Raw genomic sequence first — 26,212 nt, forward strand, 5'->3', positions numbered from 1 at the left:
AAAAACAGTTTCAGAATTGATGGTTTTTGGTCACCTTGCTTGCCAAAAAATTGAATAAAACGTGATCAACAAAATTTCTGGTACCCCAAAATGGTACCAATGAAAACTACAGATTGTCCCGCAAAGAATAAACCCTCACACAGCTCCGGTGGAAAAAAAAAAACGTTCTGGCTCTCAGAATATGGCGATGCAAAATGTGCAGAGTGTTCCAAAAGCAGATAAGATCGGGCGCCTTTTATCAGTGCGACACCGGCCCCATATCTGCCGATTATTTATTTACTGCATTATTATACCCTCTTATTATACCCTGATGTACTCCGCACAGATAACATGTACCCTGATGTACTCCGCACAGATAACATATGCCCCCACATTATAAACTGAAACACCAGTAAAACCCCAAACAGAACTACTACCAAGCTACATCTGCGCTCCAAAAGCCAAATGCCGCTCCCTCCCTTCTGAGCCCTGCAGCGTGCCTAAACACCAGTTTACGCCCATAGATATGGCATCGCCATACCCAGGAGAACCCGCTTAATATTTTGAGGTATTCGTCTTCAGTGGCACAAACTGGGCATAACATGTAGTGCACTAAAATGGCATATGAGTGGAAAATTGTAATTTTCACTCTGCACCATCCGCTGCACATTAACCCCTTCACGCACCACGACATAGCATGTTTTAGTGTGGAGGGTGATGTATGGAGCGTCTCACGTGAAAAATAAAGCATTTAAAACGGCAAAATCACTGTTTTTTGGTAACCTTGGCTCTACCTAAAAATGTAATAAAAAGTGCTCAAAAAGTTGTATGTACCAAAAAATGGTACCAATAAAAACGACCGCTCGTCCCTCAATAAATAAGCCCTCACACCGCTCTATTGACTGAAAAATAAAAAAGTTGTGGCTCTTGGAACACGGGGAGGAAAAAACTAAAAAGGAAAAGAAAAAAATGGATCAGTCCAGAAAGGGTTAATTACTTTCTAATGAAAAACCATTTATGACCACACGTGGGGTATTGCCGTTCTCGGGAGAAATTGCTTTACAAATGTTGGGCAGCTTTTTCCCCCTTTATCCTTTGTGAAATTGAAAAAATGCAACATTTTAGTGGAAGAAAAGTTGATATTCATTTTCACGGCCTAATTCTAATAAATCCTGCAAAAGACGTGTGGGGCCTAAATGCCCACTATATCCCTAGATAGATTCTTTAAGTGGTGTAATTTCCACTTTTGGGGGGTTTCCACTGTTTGGCCCTCTCAGGGGCTTTGCAAATGCGACATGGCACCCAAAAACCATTTCAGCTAAATTTGAGCTCCAAAAGCCAAATAGTTCTCCTTCCCTTCCAAGCCTTGCTGTGGGTCCAAACAGCAGTTTATTACCACATATGGCATATTTCCGTAATCGGGAGAAATTGTTTTACAAATGTTGGGGTGCTTTTTCTCCTTTATTCCTTGTAAAAATTAAAAATGGCTACCTTTTTTCAGATAAAAAGTAGATTTTTACCTTTACAGAATAATTCCAATGAATTCAGCAAAACAACTGTGGGGTCAAAATGCTAACTTTACCCCTAGAAAAATTCCTTGATGAGTGTAGTTTCCAAAATGGGGTCACTTTCCGGGGGTTTCCACTATTTTGTTCCCTCCAGTGCATTTCAAACGCGACACGGCACTGAAAACTATTCCAGCAAAATCAGAATTTCAAAATCCAAATGGTGCTCCTTCCCTTCTGAGTCCTGCTGTGGGTCCAAACAGCAGTTTATTACCACATATGGGGTATTGCTGTAATCGGGAGAAATTGCTTTACATATGTTGGGGTGTTTTTTCTCTTTTATTCCTTGAAAAAATTCAAAATTTCTACGTTTTTTCAGAAAAAAAGTAGATTTTCATCTTCACATACTAATTCAAATAAATTTAGCAAAAAAACTGTGGGTTCAAAATGCTAACTATACCCATAGATAAATTCCTTGAGGGGTGTAGTTTCCAAAATGAGGTCACTTTTGGTTTTTTTTATTGTTTTGGCCCCACAAGACCTCTTCAAACCTGACATGGTACCTAAAATATATGCTAAAAAAAAGGAGGCCCAAAATCCACTAGCTGCTTCTTTGCTTCTGAGGCCTGTATTTCAGTAAATTAACGCACTAGGGCCACATGTGGGATATTTCTAAAAACTGCAGAATCTGGGCAATAAATAATAAGTTCCATTTCTCGGGTAAAACCTTCTGTGGTATAGAATTTTTTTTATTACAAATGAATTTTGTAAAAAACAAAATGAAATTTGTAACTTTCACCTCTACTTTGCTTTAAATCCTGTGAAACGTCTAAAGGGTTAAAACACTTTCTGAATGCTGTTTTGAATACTTTGAGGGGTGCAGTTTTCAAAATGGGGTGATTTATGGGGACTTTCTAATATATAAGGCCCTCAAAGCCACTTCAGAACTGAACTGGTCCTTGTAAAAATCGCCTTTTGAAATTTTCTTGAAAATATGAGAAATCGCTGCTAAAGTTCAAAGTCTTGTAACGTCCTAGAAAAATAAAAGAATGTTCAAAAAATGATGCCAAACTAAAGTAGACATATGGGAAATGTAAACTAGTAACTATTTTGTGTGGTATTACTATCTGTTTTACAAGCAGATACATTTAAATTTAGAAAAATGCAAATTTTCTTCAAATCTTGGTGTTTTTTACAAATAAATGTTGAGTTTATCGACCAAATTTTTTCCCTAACATAAAGTACAATATGTCACGAGAAAACAATCTCAGAATCACTTGGATAGGCAAAAGCATTCCGGAGTTATCACCACATAAAGGGACACATGTCAGATTTGAAAAATCTGCTTCGTCCTGAAGGCCAAAACAGGCTCAGTCCTGAAGGGGTTAAGCAGAGTTTTACATACAGAAAACAAAAATAAAATACAGATCAAGGTGTACATTGTTCATATATATCAAACGCTTCTATGTCAATAACAGCTTGTGCTCCAAATAATTCTGAAGCGAGAGACCATGCAATATCTGGCTGTCCACAACGGTATTAATCTATAATACACCTGGCTGACCGCTACTATGCTATAAAGATCACATTTTTTTTTGAACGCTTACAGTGTATAAAATTACAACTTAATTTATGCACATAACCAACTTCACGCAACTTTGCAGCAAATGGTGATGAGCAAAAATTTAACGTTGTGACTGAAATTCTAACACAAGCTGATGCTTATATGCAAACGCAATGTACTCTGCAAAAAAACTAATATGTAAGGAGTTCATAAATTTACTACATATATCTACATTCATTGTTGCGTTTGTGAAAGAACGGCAGAAAAGCACCAACCAATTTTTGCATGCAAATTAAATTGGGATTTGTATGTATATAGTTTTCTATCCCCCTATATGAAGTCTAATTCTAGTTCATGATCACATATCGCTAATCCTAATCTAGTTTGTTAACTTATACTGACTATTTTCTGCCTGAAAAAGACTTTGCGTGAGCAGGGCCTTACTGCAAAGGACACGCGTCCACCTGAGAAAAGTCTGAAACTAGGAGCAGGTTGCAAAGTTAATATAAGGGGGGCTGAAAATGAATAAAGAAATGAAGATTGCAGACAAACTTGTTGCAACTTTTTTTTTTTTCTTTTCTTTTAACTCCAGTTAACTACTAATGTGTATTAAAAAAAATAAAAAAAAAAATTCTCCATGTCAAAGGTGTACATAGCCTTTAACTCCTTAATGACCGCCTACCGTCTTTTGACAGCAGGCGGTGCAGGTGCTTTGTCTACAGCGACGTCTTTTGGCGTCACTTTAGAAGAGGCTGATGAGTGCTCGTCCTCTAAGCAGGAGCTGTAATTTACAGCTCCTGAACTTAGAGCAGCCTGCTGAATACAGCTGGGGTCGGAAAATATTCTGATTAGCGTAGTCTGTTACGCTATTCCATAACTTTGTTCTGCTGCTTGCAGTATACTTGCATATACCAGCTAGACAGACACTCCTCTCTCTTGACTTCCTTCTGGCAATGGAGCCCTAAGGACACCTTTTAGAATGTATGTCAGGTTCTTATCAGACATACACGCCAAGGCCCTGTTCACAAGAGTTTTTTGCAGGCAGAAAACTCTGCCTGAAAAAAATCAGCTCCGGTTTTTTTGAAGTGCTTTTGCACCACAGGCTTTTTTTACGTAGTTTTTGATGCGGTTTTTACCTATTTCTCAAACAGGCAAAGGAAAAGAGCGGTTTTTGACATAACACGCATCAAACGCGTCGTCCGTTTGCGCCATTTTTTCCCTCTCCCATTGATTTCAATGGGGGTTTTGAGGCGGAAAACGCCTCAAGATAGGGCATGTCACTTCTTTTTCCCGTGAGCGTTTCTAAACACCTCCACCTCCCATTGAAAACAATGGGAGGCAATTTTGGGTACTTTTTGCCGCGGTTTTGGCCGCAGTTTCCGCAGCAAAAAACAGGTAAAAAAACTTTGTGTGAACAGGGCCTAAACGTAAACAAAAAATATGATGTGAACATATCTATACACATAATGGGGAGATTTATCAAAACGAGTGCAAAAAAAGTGTGTTTAAATGGTAGCCATTCATGGAACTTCAGGGAAGATTGCAGCGCTATGCGCTGTACAATCCCGGGGGTCCAAGCTGTTGCTAAAAGGCCACTTTCACACGGCCGTATTTTTGTCAGTATTTTGCATCAGTATTTGTAAGCCAAAACCAGGAATGGGTCCAAAATATGGAATTGGCGCAAATCTTTCAGTGTTACTTTTTTTTCTCTGTGTATGTTTCACTCCTAGTTGTGACTTACAAATACTAATGCAACATACTGCCATGTGAAAGTGGCCTAACCGTTTTGGGCATCAGGGCACCGACCGTAGACCAATCTCTGATTGTTCAATCCTTAAATGCTGCGACCGATGCATCTAAGGTATTTGACAGAGAGAGGTATCTCACCCTCAGTGTATCAGCTCCCCAGGATGCCATTGCCGCGGACAGATTTACTTCGCATTGCAGCCGAGGACCTAACGGGCCTCCGGGTTTGCCATAAGCATCTGCCTATTAAGCCATGACACACTGACCGGCAATAATGCTTTGAAACACTATTTCAAAGCATTATTTAAATGATCAAACAACCCCTGCTACAAAACAAGGTACAATTAACCAGTTGACGACCGGCCACTATATTTGTGGTGGGTTGTCCGGGGTCCTTAAAGCCTGCGCCAGATTAGATAGATAGAGGATATAGATATTGGATATATTTAGGTATTGGTGATTTTTTTATTTTTATATATATATATAATCACTTTGTGTAAAGAATCTATATAACACAGGACTTTCACTTTTAGAATTGAATTACTATATATATATATATATATATATATATATATATATATATATATATATATATATATATACAGTGAAGGAAATAAGTATTTGATCCCTTGCTGATTTTGTAAATTTGCCCACTGTCAAAGACATGAACAGTCTAGAATTTTTAGGCTAGGTTAATTTTACCAGTGAGAGATAGATTATATAAAAAAATAAAATAAATATCACATTGTCAAAATTATATATATTTATTTGCATTGTGCACAGAGAAATAAGTATTTGATCCCTTTGGCAATCAAGACTTAATACTTGGTGGCAAAACCCTTGTTGGCAAGCACAGCAGTCAGACGTTTTTAGTAGTTGATGATGAGGTCTGCACACATGTTAGATGGAATTTTGGCCCACTCCTCTTTGCAGATCATCTGTAAATCATTAAGATTTCGAGGCTGTCGCTTGGCAACTCGGATCTTCAGCTCCCTCCATAAGTTTTCGATGGGATTAAGGTCTGGAGACTGGCTAGGCCACTCCATGACCTTAATGTGCTTCTTTTTGAGCCACTCCTTTGTTGCCTTGGCTGTATGTTTCGGGTAATTGTCGTGCTGGAAGACCCAGCCACGAGCCATTTTTAATGTCCTGGTGGAGGGAAGGAGGTTGTCACTCAGGATTTGACGGTACATGGCTCCATCCATTCTCCCATTGATGCGGTGAAGTAGTCCTGTGCCCTTAGCAGAGAAACACCCCCAAAACATAATGTTTCCACCTCCATGCTTGACAGTGGGGATGGTGTTTTTTGGGTCATAGGCAGCATTTCTCTTCCTCCAAACACGGCGAGTTGAGTTAATGCCAAAGAGCTCAATTTTAGTCTCATCTGACCACAGCACCTTCTCCCAATCACTCTCAGAATCATCCAGATGTTCATTTGCAAACTTCAGACGGGCCTGTACATGTGCTTTCTTGAGCAGGGGGACCTTGCGGGCACTGCAGGATTTTCATCCATTACGGCGTAATGTGTTACCAATGGTTTTCTTGGTGACTGTGGTCCCAGCTGCCTTGAGATCATTAACAAGTTCCCCCCATGTAGTTTTCGGCTGAGCTCTCACCTTCCTCAGGATCAAGGATACCCCACGAGGTGAGATTTTGCATGGAGCCCCAGATCGATGTCGATTGACAGTCATTTTGTATGTCTTCCATTTTCTTACTATTGCACCAACAGTTGTCTCCTTCTCACCCAGCGTCTTACTTATGGTTTTGAAGCCCATTCCAGCCTTGTGCAGGTCTATGATCTTGTCCCTGACATCCTTAGAAAGCTCTTTGGTCTTGCCCATGTTGTAGATGTTAGAGTCAGACTGATTCATTGAGTCTGTGGACAGGAGTCTTTTATACAGGTGACCATTTAAGACAGCGGTCTTTAAAGCAGGCATTCAAGTTGATTTGGAGTGTGTAACTGGTCTGGAGGAGGCTGAACTCTTAATGGTTGGTAGGGGATCAAATACTTATTTCTCTGTGCACAATGCAAATAAATATATATAATTTTGACAATGTGATTTTCTTTTTTTTTTTTTTTATATAATCTATCTCACACTGGTAAAATTAACCTAGCCTAAAAATTCTAGACTGTTCATGTCTTTGACAGTGGGCAAACTTACAAAATCAGCAAGGGATCAAATACTTATTTCCTCCACTGTATATAATTTATTTTTTTGCAGGCTTAAAGAGGCTCTGTCACCACATAAGTGCCCTATTTTGTACATAATGTGATCGGTGCTCTTATGTAGATTACAGCAGTGTTTTATTATTTAGAAAACCGATAATTTTTGACGAAGTTATGACCTATTTTAGCTTTATGCTAATGACTTTCTTATTGGACAACTGGGCGTGTTTTACTTTTTGACCAAGTGGGCGTTCTGGAGAGAAGTGTATCACGCTGACCAAACAGCGTCATACACTTCCCTCCATTGATGAACACAGCACATAGTGATCTAGATAGATCACTATGTGCAGCCACATATACACACTAACTTTACTCAAGTGTCCTGACTGTGAATAGACCTCACTACCAGCCAGGACGTGATGTCCATTCAGAATCCTGACGCTTTGGTAATGTTTGTGTGAGATTTACAGCAAGGCAAGCGTAATCTCGCAACATTACGCTGTGAACTGTCATTTAAAACGAGTCCCCTAGAAGAAGCCAGAATGCTGGCGAAACGCGCGTCGGGTGCTTAGCACTTTTACATGTCCATGGTGCAATACATGGCCTTAGCTGTACAGCTCATACCATCGGTCTCTAGCTTAACTAGTTTCCTACTATACGGCTGACAGCCATCAGTTGTCTATTCAGCAGTACAACAGCTAGCAACACACCCCGCTGTGTCTGATACCAGCAGCTGGGTGTGTTTTCCCCTTCAGCTGCCACACTACGTTTAACCGCCGGTGAATTCTCCGGGCGGTCTCTTCCGCGTTGCTACCCTGTCTACTCACTGGAACAGAGCCCCGTCCCTACCCTGCAGGACTGTCTGTCCTGCAGGGTTAATTTTGGTATTGCAGCGCTAGAGTCCCTTCTGCCCTGCTCTCAGACAGCGTACATGCTGGTCTGACACTGTTGAGAGCAGAGCCCGACTCCAGGACGGCTCACGGATACCGCTGTCCTGGCTGACAGCTGAGCGCTGTTACACTGTGCAGCTACAGCTGCTCTCCACGCAGCTGCTCTGTCTTCAGGGACACCGGCGTGAGAGCGCAGTCGGCAGGCACATGTTCATACTGTGCCGCAATACAATCGCATGGCAACACACTAGTATTATCCATCATTAATTGCTGCTGTCACAGCTTGACACTATATACCTTACGGTCTCTTGACTACTTCAGGAGTTCCCATGCCGCTCTTGCCGATATGATAATTCAAATCTACTTGTACCACGCTGCTTGTTAGCCCAGGCAGCACAGAGGCTCACGTGCTTCCGCTGGCAGCACACTACTCTATGTGAATCACAAGTATTGTCAATTGATAAATTGCTGCTGTTACTACTTGAGATTATATTCTACTGTCTCTTGACTACCCTAGGAGTTCCCATACGGCTTTTGCCGATATGACAATCCAAATTTACTTGTACTGCGCTGCTTGTTAATTCAGACAGCACAGAAGTTTACCTGCCTCCTACTGTGACCACATTTGACAGCACAACATTTCATGTAAAATCACAGTATTATTCACAACCTATTGTCATATGGCCAAAAGGTATGTGGTTTGGGGGTCACTCACACATACTTGATTGCACCATTGGATTTTTAGTTTAATTGTCTATTTTAATGCATACTAATAAAAGTTAAATATTAATAGATCACACAATTTTCCCCTTTCTCTTTTTCCGTCAAATATACTGACTGTGAATAGACCTCACTACCAGCCAGGACGTGACTATTCAGAATCCTGACACTTCGGTAATGTTTGTGTGAGATTTACAGCAAGACCAGCGTAATCTCGCAACATTACGCTGTGAACTGTCATTTAAAACGAGATTTAACGGATTTAGTTGTGGAAAATCTGCAGCATAATACAGTAGCAGCAGAGTGCGTAAATAAGTGGGAAAAAATACTCAAATTGAGCTAAGGTACACAACACACAACACATAGCAGATGCTGCTGTTTTTGCATCGGAAAAGCTGCGATTCCACTGCAAAAATTATAACTCAAAAAATAAATCTCACTTACCCAGAATTCTGGCTCCAACGTCCAGGCCGGCCTCCTGGGATGATGTTTCATACCATGTGACCGCTGCAGCCTGTGAAACGTCATCCCAGGAGGCCGGGCTGGAGGACGGCAGAGAGACGTGATGCCATGGCTATGTAAGTATAAAACGTTTTTGTGTGTTTTTTAACTTGCAAATTCCGTCCGAAAAACTGCACCACAATTTGTTGCAGTTTTTCGTCCAGAATTCCCTACAGCACCCAGGGTGGATACGCTGCGTGCTTTTACGCAGCGTATCCGCCCTGTGTGAACATAGCCTAAGCCCTATTTCACACAAACGTGTATTACGTCCGTGCTACGCGCATGACAATCACGCGCGTCGCACAGATCTAATGTTAGTGAATGGGGCCGTTCAGACAGTCCGTGATTTTCACGCAGCGTATGTGTGCTGCGTAAAACTTTCGACATGTCCTATACTTGCCCATTTTTCGCACATCACGCACCCATTGAAGTCAATGGGTGCGTGAAAATTCAGCACGTCACACGGAAGCACTTCCGTGTGCCGCGCGTGATTCGCGCTACGGTAGTAAAATAAATGAATGAAACAAGAATAGCACCTCCTGCTTTTATGTTTGTAAACATAAAAAGTGTGTCATCATGCTGCCATATGCGCGGAAATCACGCAGGCACGCACCACATACTGATGCCACACAGAACTTTTGCGTGCGCAAAACGGACACGTTCGTGTGAATAAGGCCTAATAGTGAAGATTGTCACTACAACAGGGCTGATTTTTACTGTAACTGGAGATGCTGTACACTCTAGTACTGACCTAATTACCCTAAAATAGAAATGGGGTATATCAAATTTTATGGTAGACTATGACTATCTCACAAATAAAAAGTATATTTTAGGGTAATACTATATCATACAGAAAAAAATTGCAAAAAAGTAGAAGACATTTAGTTTTTTTTACTATTTTCAAAATAAAAATTCCCAAAAAACAAATATTGTGTATAAAAGTAGGAAAAGCAACCTGTATTGTTGACAACGCTACCGCAAAAAAAATACATTATAGCCGTTTAACCAGCACGTGTTAAAAGTTACTAAACGGTGTCTGGTTAGCCTGGTCCTGAACGGGTTCAATTCAATAAAGTTTACTAAAAAAAACCAAAAAAAAAACCTCCACCGGTTAACAGACTGAAGGAGCCGCGACATCGAATGCCGCGGACTCTTCAATGTTTACTATGCACGGCGCTGTGCCTGGGATTTCTTCTCCGTCCCATGCAATTGAATGTTACCTGAACTGCATTCCCAGGCATAACGGCTACAGAAGTGTACCGCACTGTGCCTGGTAAGCTATGAAGAGGCTGCTGCATTCATCGAAGCAGCCCCTTCAGTCAGCTGATTGGCGGGGGTGCTGGGAGTTGGACCCCCACTGATCTGATATTGAAGACCTATCTTAAGGTTAGGCCATAAATAAAAAATATCCGGAGAACCCCTTAATTTTTACAAATAGCTCACCATAAAAAATAAAGTTATGGCTCTTAAGATGCGACATTAAAAACCCCTAAAAAAAAACAACAAATATTGCTTGGTCAGTAATACCGCACGTGGTTTGAATTTTGAGAGGGTCAATCCAAGATTAGTAGAGTTACGTGCTATGTTCCTGATGTGCTTAAATATTATGTATCTTGTGGTGTATGCAAATATGAAGTCCCTCTTTTGACCGTCTCCAAATGTCTGTTTTGCATGGAATTTTTATTATAAATGTGCACTGTGTAGCATTGTTTTATATGTAGTAATAACAATAGGGTCCTGTGTCAGGTCTTCCAGTTTTCCATGACCTTTATGTTACTTACTGTTGTAATTTGCAAGTCTACATTAATCAATTTTCGAGAAAAGTAGACTTATAATTTGCAAACATAACTCTGTTGTATGGAAATGTTTTTGTTGAACAATGGGCATGTTTGCATCTGTCTTTTTAATGGAGGTTGACCGATACTTTTAAATGAAGCGTTTTTTGTTGTGTTTTTTTAAAATCGAATGGATATAGTGGTACTACATAGGCGACAAGAGTAAGAACTGTAGCATATTAGCAGTTGCCCACCTCAAGGGAAACCACTCACTGGCACAATATGTGTAGGGGAGAGATCAGGTATTAAAGGCAGTGAAGTTTACTGTCCGTTCTTCTTTAGGAAGGCCTACTGACGCCTGACACAGCACCCGCCTACTTTTACAAAATAAAAATGTATTTTATCCTGCCCTGCGCTGAATAGTTTCCAGCATGTTTACCTTTGCAAAATCCTACATTCCCACTTCCCTGCCACAGGCCGAGTTAAAGGGAAGGTGTCATGAAATTATTATTTTTTTTTATCATATTGCTTTTAATATATTAACATAAATTTTATTTATTTATATTCTCGTGTTCTACTTTTTACTTTTTTCTTATTTTTACTTCTCTATAGGGGCTGCCATTTGTTTTCATCTCTGTATGTGTCTAATAACGACACATACAGAGATGGAATACGGCACATACAACCCCATAGAGAATGCGAACGGGAGCGTTCCATTCACTGCAGCGTACGCCGTCTGTGTGGGAATGGCGCATGCGCCGCTCCCTCACAGACCAAAACAAAGCTTGTTCATAGAGCGAAATCCGGTGCCATTTTCATGTGGACCGGAAGCCGCTGCTGGACAAGAAGATGACTACTTCCGGCCGCGGATTCCGGCCATATGTTCAAGGAAGCGAAGGCGCAAGGAATAGAAGCGGAGGCGGCAGGAGCAGGTAACTTATGTTCGTGTATGTGATGTGTGTATTATGTTCGTGTATATTCGTGTGATACTGTCTGCTGAGCACTGTATCCAATCCCACACTGCATTCGCTCAGAAAATGGCGGCACACAGTGTAGGAGGTTTGAAGATTCAAACCCCTCCTTCTCCTGGCACTAGCCAGAATAAGGGAGGGGGGATTGTGTGAGGACACTAGCGAGAGTGTCTACCCCAAATTTGCAGCATAAAGCAATGAGGTTGCTTTACCACATTGACCATGCTGCAATTTTGAGAATTGCTCCTTCTAGTGGCCAGCACATGGAAATGTTCTAAATTAGAATCTAATTTCTAATATTTCCTAACTTGTGGAAAAATTTTAAAAAATTAAAACAACGTGTAATCACTTAAAAAATAATCGTTTAACTAAAAAAAAAATTTCTATCGACACATTCCCTTTAAGACCTCACTCTATCTGAGAATTTATTTACACAATCTAAGCCCCTTGACGGGGTTGTTCTTGACCCATAGTAGGCAAATTATTACCCTGTATTCCCCAACTAATTTTAACTTGGATTGGGACCAAGATATAAACCAAAATATCCTGTATCAGTCAGGTCAGTGGGACTGGCGTGTCCAGTGACAGCGGGTTCTGCGTGTCTGACACACAGGATCCACCGGTTACCGATCATATCTAAGGCTGGGTTCACACCTGGGCTGGTGTGTTCCGTTGTGCTCAGTCAGAGGAGCAGAACAAGGGAATAATGGAACCACTAGATACCGCCATTTGCTGTTGGAACCCATTGACTTTAATTGTGCTATTGTCTCCGGTAAACTCTGGCAAACTCTGCCGGATCTGCTTCTAACCGAGCCTCCAACGCAGATGTGAACATAGCCTAAGTTATGAACTTAGATGTCATCGATAACCACTTGATCCTGCGTGTCAGACACGCAGGACCTGCTATCACTGAGCCCGTCTGTCCCGCTGACAGATACAGGTTTCAGCGCAAGATACATCTGCTGTGTATCCAGGATACAAAGCAACGGTATCTGAAAAAGTAAAAATTATTTTTAATAAAAAGTGATAAGGCACACTGATACATTTTTATATATATATATATATATATATATAAAAATGTATGTGTATATATATATATATATAGTTTTCAAAGGTGTACATAGCCTTTCATATTATATTACATATATTATCTTTTATTTTTATTTTCAAAATCCAAACACCGAAGTGTTACATATAAATGAAGCATCCCAAAGAACCCATTGGGAGGAAAATTTTTTAATGAAACCTATATTATTCTTCTATTGTGACCATCTTTCCCCAAACTTGCAAATCTGTCCTTTTTATCTTCATACTACAGTTTTTCTGAATCAATCAGTTTCTTCATTGCTCTGATTCAAGCCTCATATACCAGGGGGGAACTCTACTTCCAATAACCACAAAAAAATCTTCTTGCTACTTGCGAGGCTTTTAAGGCCACCCAGTGCCGCATCTGCCATGAGGCCAGGTGAGCCGACGGCCTCAGGCGGCACCACCTACCCAAAGGGGGGGGGCGGCATTTTCAGCCCGGGACGGACTGGACCGGGGGGAGGGGCCATGCAGACGCACATAGCAGACGTGCCGAACGTCTGTAACACTCCTCCTCCTCTCTGACGCTGCACACAGCACATGCAGCCAGAGAGGAGCAAGTCTGCAGGAGGAGCGACGAGCAGCACGAGGTAAGTCCTGCCTTGCTGGGACAGGGACCCGTGACGTAAGTATACTGCAAGGGGGTGTCTGGGCATTTTACCGACAGCAGAGGGCTCTATGGGGCTGGAATAATCCACCCCATAGAGCCCTCACATCACTATAATGCAACGATTAGTGTGGGTGGGGGAGGGTCTGAGCATCTGACTTACTGCAGAGAGCTCTATAGGGGGGGGGGATTCTGCCCCCCCCCCTTTAGAGCAGTCAGTCAGATGCTCAGACCCCCCTAACCTTTCAGTATAGTAACTAGTCAGGGCTCTATGGTGGGGGGATAATTCCCCCCTATAGAGCCCTCTGCTGTCAGTAAAACGCCCCCCCCCCCCTTGCAGTATACTCTTGGCTTTGTAGCTTTCCTGTGCTTAATTAGCGTGGGAAAGCTACAATCGGAGCTGTGACTGGTGAGTCTCACAGTCACTCACAGTGCACACTGCATGCAGCAGCTGCGGCAGCCAGTCTGACTGTGAGTCTCTGACCAGTCACCACCCACACGCAGCAGAGAGACAGGAGAGACTAATAGTAAACCCTCAACTACTACAGTTTCACAGGCATTGACTGACAGCTTCTATAGTGTAGTGGTTAGCTTGTCTGTCTTACACATGAAGGTTGCTGGTTCAAATCCCAGCTGGGTTTTTTTTTCTTTTTTTAATATTAATATCTTGTATTGGGCTTTGTTCACACTAGCATTAATATACGTTTACCTCTCTTCCGTCAGAGGGAGAGGATCGATACGTTAAACGGAAAGCAACGGCTCCATTAGAATTACCATTGCTTTCAATGGTAATTCTTTTGTATCAGTTGCTTTCCGTTTGTCTCCGTTCGCTAGGTTAGTTAATGTTTCCGAAGGTAGCTATTTATTCATATGTTTGTACGTCTGTGGGGGCAGCCAGCTTTATTTTTATTTTTCATACTGCTAATTTTTGTTTCATAGATTCGCTGGACCATTTGGACTACGTCATAGATGTCTGATTGAGAGCGTCCATTACTAAGAAAGGGCTTAATGTTAGCCAGTAATAAGGCTAGCACTAACCCCTATTATTACCCCGGTACCCACCGCCACCAGGAGTACTGGGAAGAGCTGTGTACGATCCAGCACCCGACCGTCTGAAGAGAGGGGCGGGTACTGGCATGGCTGCAGGCTGGTACTATCAGGCTCGGAATGGCCAAAAACCATGGCCCTTCCCACCCTGGTAATGCTAGGCTGCTGCTGCTGCTTTATTGTATCTGGCTGGTTATGAAAAATGGAGGGGATCTCACGTAATTTTTTTTCTATTTTTTTTTTTTTAAAAGACGTGGGGTTCCCGCTATTTTTCACAACCAGCCAGATACAATAAAGCAGCTGCAGCCTAGCATCCCCAGGATGGGGAAGGGCCACGTTTTTTATCCCTTCCCAGCCTGGTAAAACCAGCCTGTGACCGCCCTGCTGCCTTACCGTCGCTTCAGATGGTCGGGTACTGGATCGTACTCCCCTCGCGGCAGTGAGAACCGGGGTAATATTAGGGGTTAGGGATAGCCTTTTTACTGGCTAACACTAAACCCCTTCTTAGTAATGGACGCTCTCAATCAGACAGCAGCCATTACTAAGGCCATAATAAAGTATTAAGAAAAACTTTTATTGAAATCTAAACTCCCCCATGCAATCCTCTTTAACCATTTTATTATTTTTTTTAAAAGTAGATCATCGGAATAGTCCAATGAATCTACGACGTAGTCCAAACGCTCCAGCGGAACCTACCAAAAAAAAGTATAAAAATTTGCCACAATAGTCACTCAATATAACTATACTGTAATCACTTATATGGTTTGCAGATATCTTGTGTATAACTGGCAACTACCTCTATAAGGTCACTATATGGTGGTAATATTAGTCTATATATAGTGTGATTTATTCACTAACAGTATGGTGGTTTTTTTCTGACACTGTTGTAGTAATATGTGATCATGGTTTGGTAGTTTTATTCAGTAACCGTATGGAGGTATTATTCAGTAACAGTATGGGGGTATTATTCAGTAACAGTATGGAGGTATTATTCAGTAACAGTATGGGGGTATTATTCAGTAACAGTATGGAGGTATTATTCAGTAACAGTATGGGGTATTATTCAGTAACAGTATGTGGTATTATTCAGTAACAGTATGGAGGTATTATTCAGTAACAGTATGGGGGTATTATTCAGTAACAGTATGGGGGTATTATTCAGTAACAGTATGGAGGTATTATTCAGTAACAGTATGGAGGTATTATTCAGTAACAGTATGGAGGTATTATTCAGTAACAGTATGGGGGTATTATTCAGTAACAGTATGGGGGTATTATTCAGTAACCGTATGGAGGTATTATTCAGTAACAGTATGGGGGTATTATTCAGTAACCGTATGGGGGTATTATTCAGTAACCGTATGGAGGTATTATTCAGTAACAGTATGGAGGTATTATTCAGTAACAGTATGGAGGTATTATTCAGTAACTGTATGGGGGTATTATTCAGTAACAGTATAAATGTATTATTCAGTAACAGTATAGGGATATTATTCAGTAACAGTATGGAGGTATTATTCAGTAACAGTATGGGGGTATTATTCAGTAACAGTGTAAATGTATTATTCAGTAACAGTATGGGGTATTCAGTAACAGTATGGGGGTATTATTCAGTAACAGTATGGGGGTATTATTCAGTAACAGTATGGGGGTATTATTCAGTAACAGTATGGGGGTATTATTCAGTAACAGTATGGGGTATTATTCAGTAACAGTATGGAGGTATTATTCAGTAACAGTATGGGGTTTTATTCAGTAACAGTATAAATGTATTATTCAGTAACAGTATGGGGGTATTATTCAGTAACAGTATGGGGGTATTATTCCGTAACATTATGGAGGTATTATTCAGTAACAGTATGGGGGTATTATTCAGTAACAGTATGGGGGTATTATTCAGTAACAGTATGGGGGTATTATTCAGCAACAGTATGGAGGTATTATTCAGTAACAGTATGGAGGTATTATTCAGTAACAGTATGGGGTATTATTCAGTAACAGTATAAATGTATTATTCAGTAACAGTATGGAGGTATTATTCAGTAACCGTATAAATGTATTATTCAGTAACAATATGGGGGTATTATTCAGTAACAGTATGGTGGTATTATTCAGTAACAGTATGGTGGTAATATTCAGTAACCGTATGGTGGTATTATTCAGTAACAGTATGGGGGTATTATTCAGTAACAGTATGGGGGTATTATTCAGTAACAGTATGGGGGTATTATTCAGTAACCGTATGGTGGTATTATTCAGTAACAGTATGGGGGTATTATTCAGTAACAGTATGGGGGTATTATTCAGTAACAGTATGGGGGTATTATTCAGTAACAGTATGGGGGTATTATTCAGTAACAGTATGGAGGTATTATTCAGTAACAGTATGGAGGTATTATTCAGTAACAGTATGTGGATATTATTCAGTCACTATGTGGTTATGGTGTGGCGGTATTATTCAGTCACTATGTGGTTATGGTGTGGCGGTATTATTCAGTAACAGTATGGGGGTATTATTCAGTAACAGTATGGGGGTATTCAGTAACAGTATGGGGGTATTATTCAGTAACAGTATGGAAGTATTATTCAGTAACAGTATGGGGGTATTATTCTATCACTATGGTTATGATGTGGTGGTATTCAGTAACAGTATGGGGGTATTATTCAGTAACCGTATGGAGGTATTATTCAGTAACCGTATGGAGGTATTATTCAGTAACAGTATGGAGGTATTATTCAGTAACAGTATGGAGGTATTATTCAGTAACTGTATGGGGGTATTATTCAGTAACAGTATAAATGTATTATTCAGTAACAGTATAGGGATATTATTCAGTAACAGTATGGAGGTATTATTCAGTAACAGTATGGGGGTATTATTCAGTAACAGTGTAAATGTATTATTCAGTAACAGTATGGGGTATTCAGTAACAGTATGGGGGTATTATTCAGTAACAGTATGGGGGTATTATTCAGTAACAGTATGGGGGTATTATTCAGTAACAGTATGGGGTATTATTCAGTAACAGTATGGAGGTATTATTCAGTAACAGTATGGGGTTTTATTCAGTAACAGTATAAATGTATTATTCAGTAACAGTATGGGGGTATTATTCAGTAACAGTATGGGGGTATTATTCCGTAACATTATGGAGGTATTATTCAGTAACAGTATGGGGGTATTATTCAGTAACAGTATGGGGGTATTATTCAGTAACAGTATGGAGGTATTATTCAGTAACAGTATGGAGGTATTATTCAGTAACAGTATGGGGTATTATTCAGTAACAGTATAAATGTATTATTCAGTAACAGTATGGAGGTATTATTCAGTAACCGTATAAATGTATTATTCAGTAACAATATGGGGGTATTATTCAGTAACAGTATGGTGGTAATATTCAGTAACCGTATGGTGGTATTATTCAGTAACAGTATGGGGGTATTATTCAGTAACAGTATGGGGGTATTATTCAGTAACCGTATGGTGGTATTATTCAGTAACAGTATGGGGGTATTATTCAGTAACAGTATGGGGGTATTATTCAGTAACAGTATGGGGGTATTATTCAGTAACAGTATGGGGGTATTATTCAGTAACAGTATGGAGGTATTATTCAGTAACAGTATGGAGGTATTATTCAGTAACAGTATGTGGATATTATTCAGTCACTATGTGGTTATGGTGTGGCGGTATTATTCAGTCACTATGTGGTTATGGTGTGGCGGTATTATTCAGTAACAGTATGGGGGTATTATTCAGTAACAGTATGGGGGTATTCAGTAACAGTATGGGGGTATTCAGTAACAGTATGGAAGTATTATTCAGTAACAGTATGGGGGTATTATTCTATCACTGGTTATGATGTGGTGGTATTCAGTAACAGTATGGGGGTATTATTCAGTCACTATGTGGTTATGGTGTGGCGGTATTATTCAGTAACAGTATGGGGTATTATTCAGTAACAGTATGGGGTATTATTCAGTAACAGTATGTGGTATTATTCAGTAACAGTATGGAGGTATTATTCAGTAACAGTATGGGGGTATTATTCAGTAACCGTATGGAGGTATTATTCAGTAACAGTATGGGGGTATTATTCAGTAACAGTATGGGGTATTATTCAGTAACAGTATGGGGGTATTATTCAGTAACAGTATGGGGTATTATTTGTAATGTTGGTCTTACAATCTATGTAAATTACTGTGGTGGGGGCTGTGGCGAAGTGTGAGTGTGGCAGCGGATGATCAGGCTAAGAGACAGTCTGCAGAGTGGCATGTGATGTACTTTGACATGTAGGTGATACTTACGTGTAGGTTGTGGGCACATAACTTGTGTACAGCCCAGGGCCTAAGATCATATTAATCCACCACTGGCATCGAGCCAGCACAGGCAGACCACAACAATACAGCAGGTAGAGCAAAGAAACCGGCCCAGGACGTGCCGCTTCAAAACAGCGCTAAGCGCGATCCATCCTGGACTGGCCTGAATGTAATTGCAGAGAGTGACGGTGCAAATGAGACTGGCTCCCGAGGAAAGATATGGGGCAGTGCAGTGCAGACTGTACCATTTGCACTGCACTGATTGGCAGTAAGAATAATTCTTTAAATATTTTCCATACTTCAAACAGCACTTTAAGGCTATGTTCACACGGAGTATTTTGCAGGAGGAATATCTGCCTCAAAATTCCGTTTGGAAGTTTGAGGCGGATTTTCCTCTCCCTGCACGCCGATTTTCGCTGAGTTTTTCGCCCGCGGCCATTGAGCGCCGCGGGCATAAAACACCGTGAAATACGCTTTCTCTGCCTCCCATTGAAGTCAATGGGAGGTCAGAGGCGGAAGCTCCCGAAGATAGGGCATGTCGCTTCTTTTTCCCGCGAGGCAGTTTTACTGTTCGCGGGAAAAAGACGACGACGCCTCCCATTGAAATCAATGGGAGGCATTTTCGGCCCGTTTTTGCCGAGTTTTGCGACGCGGTTTCCGCGTCAAAAAACTCTGCAAAATACTCCGTGTGAACATAGCCTAAGGCTATGTTCACACTGAGTTTTTTGCAGGAGGAAAATTCTGCCTCAAAATTCTGTTTGGGATTTTGAGGCAGATTTTGTCCTTCCTGCACGTCGTTTGCCGCGATTTTCACCGCGTTTTTCGCTCATGGCCATTGAGTGCTACTGGCAAAAACCCCTGCGAAATACCCTTTCTCTGCCTCCCATTGATGTCAATAGGAGGTCAGAGGCATAAACGTGCGAAGATAGGGCATGTCCCTTCTTTCTCGGGAGGCATTTTCGGCCGGTTTTTGACGAGTTTTGCGGAGCGGTTTCCGTGCCCAAAAACTCGTCAAAATACTCTGTGTGAACAGGGCCTAACAAATAAATATCAAATGTTTTCCTATTTAAAAAATTTATATATTGCGTGTTTGATGTGTACAGCTAGGAATGAGAAAACTCTGATAGATTTGGGGGGGGGCGCCTTTTTATAGTTCGCCTCAGGCGGCAGACAGGCTAGGTTCACCCCTGAGGCCACCCCAACCAATTTTTGTCTACCTATTCTCCTCTTATTGGAGCCCAAGATAGTATTTACTTAATTCCACAGGATTCGTGTATTGCAAGTTTTATCTATCTGTGCTATAATCTTGTCCCAATAGATATGAAACTTAGGGCAACGCCACATCATGTGGATTAAGTCCACGTTTGGGTTTGCACACCTTGAATATAAAAATTCCGTTTTTGGATTAAACTTTTTCAGTTTTTTTTGAAGAGTAATAAGCGTCCTGTATAACAAACAACTGAGACATTCTAAACCCATTGTTACTGGTAGTCACTGGGACCATTTTTAAGAAATTACGCCAACTATTCTTGTCTACTGTACCTATCTTATTCCATATATTGTGGCTCTTATCAAAGTTCTCTCCTCTTCCACACTCATTCAACATGTGATTTATATTTTAGGCAAAAGCTTTTTCGTACTTACACAGTGTATCAATAAGTCAAATAATTAATGGTTGTGCATTGTCAATTCATTTTTTCCATATGATATAATATCATGGTGCACTTGTGCATACTGTAAAAAGTCACCATCCCTCACCCCGTATTCACTCTTGAATCCTTCAAATTACTTAAACCCATGGTATCCAACCAGTGCTTTAACCGCTTCACCCCCCCCCCCCCTCTCATTCTAGAATCTGGCCCGCTGTAAAGCCTCAACTTCAACATTTTCAATACATAGAACTGGGGTAAAGGCCAAATACCCTCTAATCCCCAGTATTTGTCTTCACCCTATCCCATATCTTCTGTGTCATCTTCCCAGTGTCATATTAAAAATGTTTGCTTCCATCCCCATGACCAGTGTGTAATCCCCCCCCCCACTTTAGTGTTTCAATAATATTCGTGTCCCCTAGATCCCTTTTATCATAATCCACCATTTGGGTCAACTGTGCCGCTAAGTAATAAAGTTGAAAATCTGTGATTTTTACTCCCCCTTTCTCATATGGGAGTTTTAAAGTAGACCGAGAGGTTCTGGTTCTCTTTCATCCCCACATCAGATCCTGCACAATTGACTGAATCGTAGCAAAGTTTTTCCCAGGGATCCATAACGGTGAATTTTGACCAATATATAGTGCTTGTGGGAGAACTATCAATTTTACTAATAGTATTCTAACTGAAGTAGAAGTTGGCAATTTACACCACACCTTCATTTTCTCCCTTAATTTCTGAATCCATAGTACAATTTTTTTCAAGGATAGAAAATCCTCAATTTTCCTAGAAATAATTATTCCCAAATATTTAAATTGATCCACAATAGAAGGCATTATTGTAATTCCCTCTTTAGGCTATATTGTAATTCCCTCCTTTATTTATCGGAATTAGAGCAGACTTTGTCAAGTTTATTTTTTATACCTGCATATTTTCCAAGAATCTCAAATTTTCCAATTTGGAACGGATTTATCTCAAAACAAAACCATTATTAGGTCCCCTGCATATAGGAGAATTTTTGTTTTTTATGGCTTCCAAGTTGCCAACCCGTTATATCCCTCCTTGACCTGATAATCTGAGTAAATGGTTCCTTTGCGAGGGCAAACAGGAGGAGCGACAGTCGGCACTACTGCCATGTGCCTCTCTGAAATACAAACATCGGAGAAGTGTTCCCATTAATACTCTGTTTTGCGTAAGAACCTTTTATACAAAAGTCTTATCAAAGCAACAAAATCTTCCACTAGGTCAAAATTGCCCAACACCACCCAAATATATTCCCACTCGACGCGGTGAAAAGCTTTGACCGCGTCTAGTGGGAGCATTGCCGAGTCTCCTTTGCCCCCCCCCCCCCCCTGTAAATTAAGAAAGACTCTGATATTATAGGAGGCAGACTTACCAGGCATAAAGCCCATCTCGTCTGGGTTTACCACATCTGTCATAATTCCAGTAAATCTGCCGGCTAAAACGTAAAACTTTTTAGTTGGGACGTCTGATAGCTCGAGTTATTTTCTCTTTGGAGATACTTGCCCCCATTTTATTTCTTATCTGGAATTAGCAGTATTAAATAATTTATTTTAAATCATGGGGACAGCCGGGTGCGTGCGTGTCTCTTACCTGGGGACGAGATGGCACTGGAAAACGAAGTTGGTGGAGGCAGTGTGATACTCTATGCAACGTTATGCTGGGAATCCTTGGGTCTTGGCATTCATGTGGATGTTACTTTAAAACGTACCACCTACCTACACATTGTTGCAGACCAAGTATACTCCTTATGGCAACGCTATTCCCTATTCTTTTACCACGAACCCTTTCCACACTGCAAAAATTGTTCAGGAATGGTTTGAGGAACATGGTAAAAAGTGTTGACGTGACCTTCAAATTCCACCGATCTCAATACAATCGAGCAACTGTGGGATGTGCTGGAAAAGCAAGTCTGATACATGGAGGACCCACTTTGTAATTTACTGGACTTAAAGGATCTGCTTCTAAAATATTGGTCACAGATACCACAGGACAGCTTCATGGGTCCTGTGCAGTTAATACCTTATGGCTGAACAATGTATACTTGTAGTTTTATGAATAAACTGATAGATAATGCTTGGCATTTTACGAATATTTTTGGCAAACTAAGGCCCCACGCATACGAACGTACTTTTGCGGCCGCAATTCCCCCGAAAATCCACGGGAGAATTGCGGCCCCATTCATTCCTATGGGGCCATGCACACGACCGTGGTTTCCACGGTCCATGCATGGCTCCGGTGCCCGGACCGCAGAAAGAACGGGCAAGCCTTATTATGGCCGGGCTCATTGAAAATAATGGCCGCGGCCATGTGCGCAGCCTGCAATTTGCGGGCGGCTTGCAGCTGTCAGTCCGTGGTAGGCCGACCCCCGAAAATCACAGCCGTGCGCATGGCTACAGCTGTGTGCATGAGGCCTTAGTATTGTTCTTCACCAGATGTATACCGTCAGGCCAGGATCACAAACTGTTTTGATGCAGTTTTCGGCTTGGTTTTTGAGCAAAAGCCAGAAGTGAATCCAAAATGAAGGCAAGGTATAAAGAAAAGACTGATGCATCTCCTTACTATTGTGTCCACTCCTTTATTTGGGAAGAAATAAAAACTGAGCCTAAAACTGCATTTAAACGCTATTGATTATTTCTCCAGGGACAGTGCATTATCAAGTTTCAGGTGGCCTGCCTTGTTCATCTCTAGCAAGCATGGGGTTTTCTGGTTTCAATAAATATAATCTGTTTATTGTATAGTGTAAAGTTAGCAGTTTTCTGTTTTACTTTGTGCATGTAAAGTCTTGTCATTTAAATTAGAACCTTTTTATTATTATTTTTTTTTAAATCTCTGAAGGGTCCATGTCTATACTGGCCATATACTAACACTTGTTTCCAGAGAGCTCTGATACTGTACCTATTAGAATTAGTAGCTGTACCGGATTTATATATCATAAGTCTGTAGGCGCAGATCATTTGGCCTTTCACATGGACCAAATTTTGGGCAAACGAGTGTTCATATGAACGCTTGTTCCCAATCATGGTGCTGTGTAAACAGGGCCATTATCAGCCGATGAACGCGCAAACGCTCGTTCATCAGCTTATAGTTTATGCAAAATTAAATGTTCTTTGTCTGCAGAACATCTACCTGTGTTAACAGGGAGATGTGCTGCCGACATGATGCAAATGAATGGGGACGAGCGATCGTAGCAATTCTCGCTCGTCCCAATACATTGCTCCTTGTGAAAGGAGCAAACTAGCGCCAATCAACGAGCTGTCTCGTTGATTGGCGCTCGTTTTTACAGCCAATATTGGCTGTTGTAAAAGGAGCCTATGGCAACCCTGCAGATCAGATTGAGTTTTAACAATACCACATGACCACATAATCCATTTTCTCTCGCTCTGAGTCAAAAGAGAGAAGTATAAAACTTTCCTCCACTGATTTCAATCTGATTTAAACAGGGAGATGTGCTGCCGACATGATGGAAATGTATGGGAACGAGCGATTGTAGTAACGATCGCTCATCCCCATACGTTACCAAGCATTGCTCCTAAAAAGAGCGCCGATCAACGAACTGTCTTGTTGATCAGCGCTTGTTTACGCGGCCCATATCGGACCCTTAGACTCAGCGCTCATCAAGTAGGCCTTACCTTAATTTACGCATGGCTCTAAAAGTTTCTGTGCAAAATATTGCACGGACCATATGCTGTCGATAGGCCCATTCCTATTGTGATTATACGTAAATTCAGCCCATTTAGTATATTTCATTTTACTCTACTAGGTTTTGGATGTTCTATTAATAGGGCTGTATAAAGGTGTTGGCATAACTTTTCTTGTACATCCAGGATTCCAACTATCTGCTTTGACAGTATATGCTCAGAGCTCGTGTCCTGTGGTTTAGTTTTTCTCGTTTCTGTATATGTATACAATTCAGATTAAACAAAAAAGTAGAGATTAGAGCTCTTTTGCCTACAATACAACTGTATATTTTCTATTGCAAAAATGATGTCTGGGTTGGTGTGCAATGTTACCAATGACTTGGATGATAAAAAAAAAAGTCTTGTAAAGAATTGGATCAATTCCCAAGTTTAGCTAAAACGATTGCTTTGTAGAAACACCGCTTTTGAACAGGTCAAAGTAAACCAGTTTTGCCAAACCCTAATTTGGAGTTTTTTATTATTGTTCCAGTCATATGAGAATGCACTAGGACAAGGAGCCGGATTAGAAGCTCACGGTAAGAGGTTTTTCCTTTTTTTTTCCATTTAAATCCACACTAAGGGCTCATTCAGACGAGCGTGTATCTCGTCCGTGTGACGGCCATTAAAACAACGGCCATCATGTGGAAACATGTATTTCAATGAATCCATTCACACGGCCGTTGTTTCAACGGAGCGTGTGAAGGGTCTGTGGAAAAATAGGATATGTCCTATTTTCCTGCGTTTTCACGCATCCCGCCATAGATTCTAGTCTATGAGGGATCCACGATATCGCATCCCGCACGAGGTTGCACATGCTTGTCTGAAAATAGCCTTAATTCTGAAGGATACAACATAATCTCGTCTGAGAGTTTGGGATTTTTTTAGTCATAAAAATAAAAGCAATTGTGACAATGGTGTAAGACTAAAACTTGTCCCTCTAAAGGCCCTCAAAGTGTCCTATTTTTTATGACATTATTTTTGGTTTATAAATATAATGTACTTGCGACTTTTACATTTTTCTTCTGGCAGTTTGATGGGATTTTTCTATAATTTTGGCCATTCTGCCTTGAGTAAAGAACCTGAGTAATCTGAGTCAGGCTGGTTTGTTAGGGTGTTGCCTAACCACCCTATTAAAAGACTGACTGTTAGGCAGTTTACCTTTAGCGACTAGACTGTCAGATGCTATTCAGAAGTTCAGCTAAAAGATGAATTGTCTGAGAAGAATGAAAGAAGCTTTAAAGCAGTCATTTTCCACTTGCTTGTAAATCAATTTTCTATTAATGTAGGGGGAGAAACGCTTTAAAGGGGTTGTCTCCCAAAGACGGCCCTTGTCATATAATTTAGTAGGGTATATGTACGTCATCGAGGGTGGTCCCCTGCTCAGGACCCCACTCTATGACCCAAAGCTGAGACACGTTAACAACCAGCAGCTCTCACTCTGGCACACTCAAACCATCCGTTCTATTACATGTAATACTCCATTTATCCTGCCGAAATGTACAGCCGCAGGCAACTACCCCTAGCAAAATCGGCTGTCTTTTTTTTCCGGGAATGTGAGAAGCTGGATGCTTCTTTTTCAACTTCTCTATCTGATATCCAGTATTTACAGCAAAAGCTTACTCTCCATTCTAATAGTCTCCATATAATCATCAAACATCACTTCACAATGGGAAAACAAATTGGAGGCAAACAAAATAAAAAAAAACTGCCACAGTTCAATGTAGAGTATCTGTTAGTTATCATGTAGCGCCAGGCTGAGGGCAAGACCATGTAAACACTAATGTAAGATCCTCTAGCTATCAGTCTTTATTGGGCAATGGCCTATAGGTAAAGATGGCCTTGAGTAAAACGGCTTGTCAAATATGTGCTTTGTGTTATTTGTAAACTTAAAAAAATTGGTTGTATTTCAGATATTTCTCACAGATGTGCAGTCCTGTAGGCCAGCACTAGCAAATATGAGTGATGTAAACTAGATAACCAGAAT

The 26,212-nt window shown here is 40.8% G+C and overlaps 1 protein-coding gene across 2 annotated transcripts in view; it reads left to right on the plus strand.

Moving 5' to 3' along the window:
• Window positions 1–26,212, plus strand: part of PGGT1B (protein geranylgeranyltransferase type I subunit beta) — a 104,073-nt gene that overhangs the window by 61,582 nt on the left and 16,279 nt on the right. For both annotated transcript variants that reach the window (XM_075836482.1, XM_075836491.1), the window contains exon 6: window positions 24,719–24,764. In XM_075836482.1, coding sequence (XP_075692597.1) covers window positions 24,719–24,764 — 46 coding nt within the window. The remainder of the gene's footprint in view (window positions 1–24,718; window positions 24,765–26,212) is intronic.

The sequence above is a fragment of the Rhinoderma darwinii genome, chromosome 1 (assembly GCF_050947455.1).
Source record: "Rhinoderma darwinii isolate aRhiDar2 chromosome 1, aRhiDar2.hap1, whole genome shotgun sequence".
Lineage (NCBI taxonomy): Eukaryota > Metazoa > Chordata > Amphibia > Anura > Rhinodermatidae > Rhinoderma > Rhinoderma darwinii.